An 11,512-nucleotide genomic window follows, 5' to 3' on the forward strand; every position below is an offset into this window, starting at 1 on the left:
ACTTTGCACACAGAATTTCTTGGCATCTCGGGGAAGAGTAGCTTACGTAGTTCTTACAGCATCATGTCAACTCTTGAAGTCTTTGGTCACTCGTGAAAATACCCTGTGATTTTGGAACCAGTTTTTCAGTCCCATCGGATGTGAAGCTGGGGCTCTTATGTGGTGATCTTTTTGCTTTGAAGCTGCCGTCCTCGTGAAGCAGCTGGTACCATTTTGTAACGGGAGGAGCATGAGAGAAAGTGTGTCTTTGTGCGTCCTCTGGCCCGAAGGGATTTGTACTCATCCCCTCAATAGCCATGGCTTCCTGGGATTTGTGGTTAAAGGAGATCAAGCCGGTCATTTTGGTTTTTCGAGTCTGAGGGAGCTTTATTAACCACACAATGTCCCTTAGTAGTCAGAGTGACAGCTCAGGCTGGGCTCAAAGGAGTCTTTTTTTTTCTTTTTCTTTTTTCCAAATGGTAGTATATTTTATGACCCACAGTCTAACCTTTCCTATATGGACATTAGTAATAATGATGACGACGGCGATGGTAACAGGGATGATGGAGTACTGACGTGCCCGGCACTGCTCTGAGCACTTACCGTGAAGCCACTGATTTAGTCCCCCAGTTTAGCGGGTACTCAAAGGCGTGCCTTTTGACAGAAGTGTCTGTTGCTTGTGCCCCTTCTCCATGCTGTGTCATCTCTCACAGCCCCTTCCCAGTTCAGTCTCTGCACCTCCCGTCACCGTGGGCACCCACACCCCACAGTAGAAAATGGCCGGGATCAGGAGACAAGTAGCGGAACCCTGCCAGTGCCACACAGGTCCCCGGCCTTCTTGCGGACTCTCAGCATCTCACAGCACTGGGAAGGCACCAGGCCGACTCGGATACCCCGACCTTGTGGCACCTTGGGTTTGACTTGGTTCGTTCTGTGCTTCCCAACATCCAGAGCCAAGAGAAGAAAGCCCAACTCTGAGAGGGTTGCTCAGGGGTCACATGTCCAGGTGCCTGCGGGGTGGGGAGGGGCTGGGCAGGTAGCCCCAGGGAGTGATGTGGGGCCAGGGGTAAGACACAGATACTCCCTCAGTGTGTGCACTGAAGTCGTAAGGTAAGCTCACACTTCCAACCAAGAAATATGCTCTTGCCCATTTTTCTCAACACCTCACCTAGGTTCCCGAATGCCACTTCCGCGAGGCACAGGAACCCAGGATTCTGCCCTGGAAGAGAAACAGCAGCACAACAGCAATAGTAATCGATGGCAACTGGCATTGACTTTAGCAGGAAGGAGGCAGAGAGGGAGAGTGGAGACTGGGGCCACCTGGAGTGCACAGGTCCTGTCTACAGGGGCAGCTGCGACTCAGCCCCAATGTTATTGGCTCTTAGAGTTTTTCATGAGAAGCCGGAGAATGACATTTTATGTGGGAATATTCCAATTTTTATGAGGGTAGCTTAAATTTAATAGTAAAAACAGAGAAACCACTGTCTGGGCAGACACAACGTGTGGCAACAGGTCTGCAGCCTCCAAATTCAGGAGTAGTCATTATCACAAGATGGTCCTATCCTTGGGTAAAGAAATATGGGATGTTACCTGCAGCAGCACAGGGAAGATAGCCTGTAGGCCAGATTGCTTGAAAACATCCTCAAGGGGGCCCCATGTAGTTACGTTCAGTTCTCGTTAACCCTTCGAGTCTCCCCAGCACAGGGCCTTACATACAGTAGGAGCTCAACAAGACAGGGTGGTCGGTTTCTGCTTCTCTACAGCTTGGGTCTGTGGTACTTCGGGTTTATTCTGATTCCTGCTGGTCCTTAGAGTTCCAGTGCTCATGCTGTCCAAACAGCTTAACCTCTGAGCTTCAATTCTGGATTCCTGGGACAGAGGTGATCAGTTGGTTCCAACTGAGTCAGACTGGTGCACCCTGGTGCAGTCAAGGTCTAAGGGCAGTGGGGGTCTTGTACTAGAAGGCTTCCCCTTGTGGCCTGAGGATGGGTGAATGTGGGTGGCATGTACACCAGATAAGGATGTGTGGACTGGGCAGCAGTGGTGAGCATCTCATGGTCTTCTTTGGCTATCCGTCTGGTAGAGATAAACAATAGCTTGTTTTCCACTTCTGCATTTTTGTCATTTCTAACAGAGTCCCCCAGGTAGCTCCATTACCTGCCTATAGCATAGAAAACTCTACGGTGCTACTCAGCATTTCCTGGGAGCTGAGTTGGATACAGGCATTCTGGGGCTTGGTTTCTTCTCAGTTGGCCATCTCCAGCAGGTTCTGGCTCACCCTGAAGAGAGGCCCATTATCTAGATAGAACACGTCCTTGGCAGGCTAGGTTGCTACTAGAGAAGCCAGGAAGGAAATGCATCTTGGTGCAAAATAAAATATCGAAAGTATAAAGGTATTCTGGCATGTTGGGAGGATGTTTTCTTAAAAAGTTACAAACTGGGCTTTAAGTGATGAATTTAAATGATGTTGCAATGACACATTTTAGTCCAAGGTTCTGCAAACCACATCCTTCCTGCTAAATTGGCCCCCTGCTTGTTTTTATAAAGTTTTATTGGAACACAGAGACACCTCTTTGTTTACTTATGGTCCGTAGCTGTTTATTGCCTTACAGTGTCAGAATTCATTTGGAACAGAGATTGTGTGGCCTCCAGATTCAGAAATATTGGCTGCCTAGCCCTTCATAGAAAAAGTTGGCCAACCCATGTTTTAGTCCATTCATCAAAGTATCTCCTTAGACTGAGGATGACAGTAATAATTATATGCGATTGTTAGAAAAAGAAAGTTGGTATTTCAAAAAACAGCCCTAGGGGAATGCTGGGGAATGGAAAATAGGAAGTGTTCTTTGCTCTTTTATCCAACTTGACTGACTCGGTGAATTGTTTGACACTCCCTTGGTATTTCCAGTTGAGATATGCTGGACCAGAATGCCAGCACTTGGGGTCCTGAAGGCGTCTTTCGCAGGTGAATCCTTCTTCCCCAAATAATCTGAGTAGATTTTTAACCCACCCATTTAGTTTATGTCTGTAAGCAAACCTTTCTCTTACATCTTTTTTTTTTTATTACCTTTCAGTTTATAAAAGTAATATAATGTGATTGTAAAAAAAAAAAAAATTAGACCATGCACAACAACACAAAGAAGGGAATTAAAAATTGACCACAGTTCTGTCACTGGAGTCCCCTCTCATTCATGTAATTAACACTAGGTATTACGTATTAAAAATCTTTTTACCAAATTGGAGGCATATACCTACTGTTTTACAACATGTTTTTTAAAAGTTACTATATACCGAACATTCTCATTTCATTAAATATTCTTTTTTACCATTGTCCTTTGTTATTACCTAGTATTTTCACGTATGTATTCCATGAATTTACTTAATTTCTTATTGCTGTCTATTGTGGTTTTGAATTTTTTACCATTCAAAAATGGCCCTTATGTTTCTCTCTGATTCTTTTTAGGGATAAATCCTTGGATTAGAATTGCTGACTTAAAAAAGTCTGAAGCGTTTCTAAGGCTTTCAGCAGACTTTGCCATACAGATCTTGCTTTTATACACCCACCAGAAGGGTTCGAAAGCACCCAGATTTTGAAAGTAAATTAGAAAGGCTACTGTATTTTTACTGGAAAGATTTTGATAGAATCTTGGTTGGGGTGGCCTCAACCTCATCCCCTGCATACATGAATGCCAATGGTGAGTGACTGTGATTTTGGCTTCTCGTCTCCTTTTAGGCTCCCCCTCCCAAACCGCCCCGCAGACAAGGAGGCTGGGCAGATGAGTCCATGAAGGCTTCAAAGTAAGTGCCTAGCAGCTTGAGAGGGTGGAGGGGGGCACTTGGCTCTTGGGTTGTTTTTCCTTAATTTTTGTGGAACAACTTTCTTGAGGTGGAATTCTTATTCCATGAAATTCACCCATTTGAAATGTACAATTTGGTCGTTCTTGGTGCCTTAACAGAGTTGTGCTACCAACACCACAGTCAGTTTTAGAACATTTTTATCACCCTCCCTTCAAAGAAACCTGATACCCGTTCACAGTTATTTCCCACGTCCCATGGTCTCCCCAACCCTAGGCAGCCACCGTTCTGCTTTCTGTCTCTATGACTGGGCTGTTCGGGACTTTTCACACACATAGAATCCTACTTTATGTGGTCCTTTCTGACTGACTGACTCCTTTCACTTGGCCTGATGTTTTCAAAGTTCATCCATATTGTAGCATTCTGTGTTCTTTTTTTTAAAAATTGAGGCACAGTTGACATGTAACATTACATTTGTTTCAGGTATACAACATAATGATTCCGTATCTGTATATTTTGCCAGTGACCACCACAACGTACAGTTAACATTTATCACGATACATAGTTCTAAAAACATTTCTCCCTGTGCTGAGAACCTTTAAGATCTCCCCTCTTAGCAACTTTCAAATATGCAACAGTATTATTAACTGTAGTCACCATGCTGGACATGACATCGCCATGACTGACTTACTGGATAAATGGAAGTTTGCACCTTTTGACCATCATTCTGTGTTCTTAAAGTAACTTTCTAAACAGAGTGGAAATGCCTGTTAGTCATTGTAGGATTACATACCACTTGGGTCTTTAATCTCTCACACAAAGTCTTAGATGAAAAGTAAACCAGAAAAAAATATTTACTACACCAGCAGAGGATGGCCAACTACCAAGCTGAACTATTTAAGGGAGACTTGGGAAGGGAATTTCTTTTTCTTGAAACATAGACATTACTCTTGTCTGGAATTTCCTTCAGCACTTGTTGCCTTCAAAATATATATATTTTTTCTAATTCTTTCCTCCCTTCTTTTCCCCCTCTGTCTCACACACACATATTTTTCCCCCGACTTGAATCATTTGAAAACAAGTTGCAAAAGTCATGATATTTCACCTCTAAATACTTCAACATGCATCTCTCAAGATTAAGGACATTCTCCAGATGATCACAGTATGATTATCACGTCCAAGTAATTTCATAATGATGTAATATTTAATAGTAGTTTATATTTAAATTTACCCAGTTGTCCCAAAATGTGTTTTATAGCCCCAGGATCCAGTCAGAGTTCACACATTGTGTTGGGTAGTTCTGCCTCTTTAACTAAAATAATTTTTAATTAAACTTATCTAGATAAATTTATTTAGATAAAGATAAATTTATCTTATCTAAAATATCTCTCTTGATCTAAAATAATTCCAGTTCTTACCCCGCTCTTCCACACATTGACTTTTTTGAANGTATGATTATCACGTCCAAGTAATTTCATAATGATGTAATATTTAATAGTAGTTTATATTTAAATTTACCCAATTGTCCCAAAATGTGTTTTATAGCCCCAGGATCCAGTCAGAGTTCACACGTTGTGTTGGGTAGTTCTGCCTCTTTAACTAAGATAACTTTTAATTAAACTTATCTAGATAAATTTATTTAGATAAAGATAAATTTTTTCTCTTATCTAAAATATCTCTCTTGATCTAAAATAATTCCAGTTCTTCCCCTGCTCTTCCACACATTGACTTCTTTGAGGAGTCCAGACCAGTTGTCTTATAGAATGCCTTAAATTCTGGTTTTCTCTGACTGATTCCTCATGATCAGGTTCAAGTTGTAGGTTTGGGGCAAGAACAGGTGATTTTGTGTACTTCTTATCATATCAAAATAGTATAGAAACACACATTCAGAGATGTCTCGCTCCCATCCTTATTCCCTTTACCTCATTCCCATCCATCCCCTATGGGTAACCTCTCTATTAGTTTCTGGTCTATCCTACCTACACTTTTTTTTTTTTTTTTTCAGAATTAAACATGAACATATACAATTTTAATTTACTCCTTTGTTTCTATATATCAGGATTCAGCAAACTTTGGCCCACAAGCTAGCTGTCAGGTTTTATGATCATGTTTTATTGGAACACGATCATACTCTTTCATTTTAAAAATTTAGATCTCTGATCCATTCAGAATTAATTCTATTGTATGATATAAGGTATGGATCAGTTTTATCTGTTTCCGAATGGCTGTGGTCCCACCACCATCTATTTAAAACTCCATCTTTCTCTGCTACATTTTCCTGTATCATAATTCTACATCTTCGTATGCACCTGAGTCTACTTTTAGACTTGTTGTTTTGTTCCAGCGGTCTTTCCGTCTATTCATATGCCGGCAGATACACACGCTTTCCTTTATAGGACGTAACACTACTTTTTAGTGCTAACAAAGAACAAGAAGGTAACTTTGAAAGGTAGGTCTCGTATATCAGAGAGAGTCTTCTAGAGTGGCCCCATTTTCCTAAGGTATTAGGGGATTTTAGTGCTTATCATATCTGGAATTTACTTTGAAATATGGAGATGAGACAAACCCTGTATCTGCTGCTTAGAGAACAAAAGGAAATCTCAAAAATGAATATATTAAATGAATATATCAATGAATATATTAAAGATTTTCCCAGATCAAATCAGTTTGCTCTTAGAAAAAGGTGCTTTTCCACTTCATATGTTACTTTTCAAGGTATTGCCTTGTGTGGCTCCTCAATCTGTGGCCTAGTCTCGACCTCTCCCCAAGTTGGGGGACCTCCAACTCTCGAACCTCCTCTCTCCATTGTCAACACGCACGCTTGCGCAATCTCAACCCAGTCTTGGGAGTTTGACTATCCCCTTCACAGCGACGACTCCAAAATATATATCCCTCCAGTCCCTTCCCCGAACATCCTGTCGTCCACATGATGTTTCCACTTGGATACACAACTCAGTCATAGCATATCTGAATCAGTCCTCTTCCTTGTCACCCCTCCTGTCCCGTCCCCTAACTTGCACCTCCCAAAGTCTCCCTCAGGTCTCCGTAAATGGTGACTCTATCTTCCCCGTTACTTCAGACCATAAGCTTTGGAATCCTCTTGGATCCCTCTCTATCTCAGCCCATGTTCAGTCTGTCAGCAAAGCAGGTGAAGTCTACGGATGAAATACGTCTGTGGTCTGCGCTGCCGATGCTCGGCTCCAGCCGCTGTCATTTCTGGTATTGACTCGACTGAGAACGTCCTGACTCNTCAGCAAAGCAGGTGAAGTCTACGGATGAAATACGTCTGTGGTCTGCACTGCCGACGCTCGGCTCCAGCCGCTGTCATTTCTGGTATTGACTCGACTGAGAAAGTCCTGACTTGTCTCCCCCTGCATCCTTTCTGCCTCCGTCTTATCTCCAGAGAGCCAGAGTGACCTTTTTAAAACATAAGTGAGATCATTTCCCTTGTCTCCTCAGAGCCCTCCCATGGCATTCCCCATAGACCAGGTAAATCCCAGAGTTCTTACCATGGCTTACAAGGCTTTGCCTGATGACCTCACTTTATAAGTAGCACCCTCGTCACTCTGTGTTTCCAGCTCTTACTTTATGTATCAGCACATGACATATATGTATACATACATGCGTGTGTTTGTGGGTGTGCACGTGCATATAGTCTTTTTCTCTCTCCTATAACGTAAGCTCCTTGAGAGGAGACACACTCTTACTTACATATGCCCAGTACCTCGAATAGTGCCAGTCCATAACAAGTGCCCAGTGACTGTTGATTGAACAAATGAAGGATCTCATCAGTGTTTTTGTTATCAGATCAGGTTACTTTCCTATCAGTGTGGGAAGTGGGGATCTGGAAGGTTGGAAGCACTGTTGGGAAGGTAATACTCTGTTTGAAGGATGATAAGAGCTGGACAAGGGTAGTGGTGTGAGCATGGACAGGAGAGGAGCTTTGGGGACATTTTGGAGCTGGAGTTCACAGAAGTGCCATTGGTTGGACACAGGGCAAAGGAGGAGGGAGTGGAAGGTCCTGCAAGGTGCCTCGCTTCCATGACTGGTTGGGGGGCGGTGCCATTGGGTAGGGACCGTAGAAGGAGAGACCTAATTTGTAGGCTGGTGGTGGTCCATGAAAGTAATTTTCCGCAGTTTGGGAGTCTGGAAGAGAGGCCAGAAGAGAGGTACAACTTGGGTCATCTACACAAATAGAAGTCAAGGACGGAGCCTTGGATTTGGCTGTTTGGAGATTACTAGGGGCCTTTGATCACATGGTTACGGTGAATTGCACGGGGGCAGAAGCCAGATTAGGGGCTGAAAAGAAACTGAGGTGAGGAAATGGCGATCTAGGCCCCTTCCCTGAGAAAAAAGGAAAGAATGGGACAGTATTTGGAAGGAGAGGTTTGTGTGGAGAACCACGTGTGTCATACGTGGGGACAGTGATTGCAGGTGAAAAAGGAGGGATGGGAGGAGCAGGATCCTTGGAAGGATAAAACTGTCCAAAAGAGATCAATTAACCTTGGACGGAAGGAGGCAGGGACATATTTCCTCCAAGATAGGAGGGAGCTTGGAAAGGCTGGGTAAGCTACCAAGAAAAATTGAGGGAATAGGGAATTGGAGGAATTTCATTTTGGATTGGCCCCTTGGTTTTCTTCTTTTTTCAAAGTAGAAAGGCAAACTGTTGAGCTCGTTGGAGCCAAGGAGAGCTGGCCTCTGGAGGTAAAGTAGAGCAGATGTGTGACAGAAAGAGGAGGGGGCAGCTGGCTACGGGTAGGAGAGGCCAGGGTTGGGCCACATTGAGGACCCACCCATTCGGGCTGGAAAGCATGAGTTCCCGCTCCTCGCAGGGCACCCCAGAGGGTACAGTGTCGATGTGCCTCCTGGCCTGCAAGAGCTTGGATTCGAATTGGGAAGCTCAGGAATTTTTGTTCACAAAAATCAGGACCAGCGGAAGGAGCGCATTGCAAGCGAGAACCAAATGGACTGGCTCACACTGGTGATGGGACATCAGAAGAGAGAGGTATCACAGTGACCAGGGGTCCCTTACAGAGGACATGGGGGTCAGGCTGGGTGGACTGTCATGTACAGAGGATCGTGAGGAGAGCATTGGTGTACATGGAAGTGTAGGGGGATAGTAACCTTATTGTCACTCTGCTTAGAGCAGAGAATTCACGCTGGAAAATCATGTGCTCGACTTGAATTCTTTTGAAGTGATAATAATGGCACTGGCTTAGTTCAGGCCGCTAGAACAGAATGCCATCGACTGGGTGGCTGAGACAACAAACATTTATTTGTCACGTTGATTGCTAGTTCTGGAAGCCAGAAGTCCAAGATCACGGTGCCAGCATTGTCTGGTTCTTGTTGAGGGCCCTCTTCCTGGTTATGCCCTCACGTGGCCTTCCTCGGTGTGTGCCTGCAGAGAGAGGGAGATCTTGTATCTCTTCCTCATTTTATAAGGGCACCAGTCCCATCGTGGGGGCTCTACCCTCAGGACCTCCTCTGATTAGCTCCCAAAGGCCCCACCTCCGAGTGCTATCACATTAGGGATTAGGGTTTCAGCATATGAATTTGGGGGGGAGGGGAACATAAACATTCAGTCCACAGCTACACCTTAGAGGTGCATTATACCAACTCTGTTGGGTAGGTTCTGTTCTCTAAGGTAGGTTCCCCTCTACAGGGGAGGTAGGAGGAAAGGGAGGTTTACAGAGGTCCACAGCTATGTTGTTGCCAGTGGGAGGTAGAAGGGCTAATTCCAGATATGAACCAGGAGCTCATAGTCAAGGGATATAATTTCTGGGATTTATTTTATTTGCACGACACTGCCCAAGATGGAGAGCAGAGCGTGTATCAACCACCACACTAGCTAGAGATTCTGGGTGCCAGGATTCACGTACTCATCCCTGAGCCACAGGAAAGGGCTGTATTCAGGAATATCCTGGGGCCTGAGATTACTACCTTTCCCTTCTCCGGGCACCAAAGTCATAGCTCTGCCAAAGATTCCATCTGGGGTCCTCATAGCCTGTGGGTCGCTGACTTGGCCATGGAGAACAGAGCTGAACAAGAGGCAAGCAGACCCGGTAAAGAGAGGAAGGAAAGGTAGTCTGATTAAGTTTTGTCTCAAAGTGTCTGTTTTTGGGTTTGTCCCTGCATTGATCTGCAAGGGAATGAGGCAAGTAATGGGCCCTCAGGGACTTTCAGGACTTTGCTCTCAATGTCAGCCGTCATTTTCAATCACCCTCTCCCTCCCAGCCATTAATTTTGGCCCGGGATCATGGGGACTTGTCCATCTATCACTCCTAATTGACACTAAATGATCTGTCAGTTTATTGATGAACGGCAGGAGTGGAATTGTCACAATATATTTTACTTTCTAACAACTCCTCCTGACAATTTTACCTTGTCCATCTCACTCTCCTCACATAAATCTCCATTGGCCGCTCATTCCTTCTCCTGGGCTGTTCCGGCGCCAGCCCTTCCACACCATCTGCACGCGTCAAGGACATCAAGATGGCGGGAGAGCAGCCGAGTGCCAGGCCTGAGGTTGCCCCCTTCCCTCCTCCTTCTCTCTCTCTCTCTCTCTCTTTTTTTAATGGCATAGATGTTCCAAGAATACTAAAGGGCTTCTGTCCTCTCTCTCTCTGTGTCATTGCCATACCAGAGTCTCTTTACCTTCTTGTTAGCCGTGACTAGTTCATTCTTAGTAGGCTACAAAAGTGTGAAAGGCCAAAAACTCACAGAGCCGCCGGGCTCCTCGATCTATAAGCACTGTTGCGAACATGTGTGTTGTCCTCTTGCACCAGCATTGTGACAGGCTTTCTCTCCCCACAGAAGTTAGTTTTTTAGCACGGAAGGGAGCTTAGCTGGGATTTCGCCACTGGTGTGCCCTGTGCTGCACCGTGGGGACAGGTGTGCTGAGATGTGTGTGCTCGGCCGCTGGGCCAGGCCCAGAGTTACCAAGGCCCCTAGGCTGTAACCAGAGGCAGTCTTGTCTGTCACCCTAGTTTTCCATTAAAATGATAGTTTTAAGTGTTTTGTGTTTTGAAAAAGATGAAGGAAGGACTGGATATATATATATAGATAGCTCTATCTATCTGTCTATCTATATGAAAGCTAAGTTAAGAAAGTATAATATAGCTGTGAGAAATCCTTTATCCTTTTTGAATCCAAGGATAAATGGAGAAGTTTGACAGTATAGAAAGAATGTCAGTCATGGTTCCCCTCCCTCCTTCCTCTCCTGCTGAAGATAATTTTTATTAACTGATAAGGACTATTTTTGTTTATTAACCATCATTCCATTATCCTATCAAAATTAAAAATGATTCCTTAATGTCATCTGATATCTAGCCATATTCAGATACTTCCGTTGTCTCAAAGATGTCCTTACAGTTGGATTGTAAAAAGGGCAAATCAAGGTCTACACCTTATATTTAGTTATTAGATGTCTTTAGTCTCCCTTTTGTTCTGCAACACCCCTGCTTCCCTTTTTCTCCATGCCGTTGATTTTTTTTTTCTTTTCATTCTCTCTCTCTTTTTTTTTTAATGAGAAACAAGTCTTACAAGTGTCCCATATTCTGGATTTGGCTCGTGCTTCCTGATCGTGGTGTTTACCTTGTTCCTCTGTCCTTCATGTTCCTTGTGAAGCTGGTAGTTAGATCTAGATTAATCTAGCAAGTTAGATTCCAGCTCACTGTTTCGGCAGGACTACTTTTTTTTTTTTTTTTAAGATTTTATTTATTTATTCGACAGAGATAGAGAC

At 44.0% G+C, this 11,512-nt stretch overlaps 1 protein-coding gene across 3 annotated transcripts in view; it reads left to right on the forward strand.

The window, feature by feature from the left end:
* The window catches only part of IFT43 (intraflagellar transport 43), a 79,748-nt gene that overhangs the window by 26,211 nt on the left and 42,025 nt on the right, over window positions 1-11,512 (forward strand). For all 3 annotated transcript variants that reach the window (XM_034643124.1, XM_002914709.4, XM_034643125.1), the window contains exon 3: window positions 3,710-3,774. In XM_034643124.1, the coding sequence (XP_034499015.1) occupies window positions 3,710-3,774 (65 nt within the window). The remainder of the gene's footprint in view (window positions 1-3,709; window positions 3,775-11,512) is intronic.

This window comes from Ailuropoda melanoleuca, chromosome 14 (genome assembly GCF_002007445.2).
Source record: "Ailuropoda melanoleuca isolate Jingjing chromosome 14, ASM200744v2, whole genome shotgun sequence".
Lineage (NCBI taxonomy): Eukaryota > Metazoa > Chordata > Mammalia > Carnivora > Ursidae > Ailuropoda > Ailuropoda melanoleuca.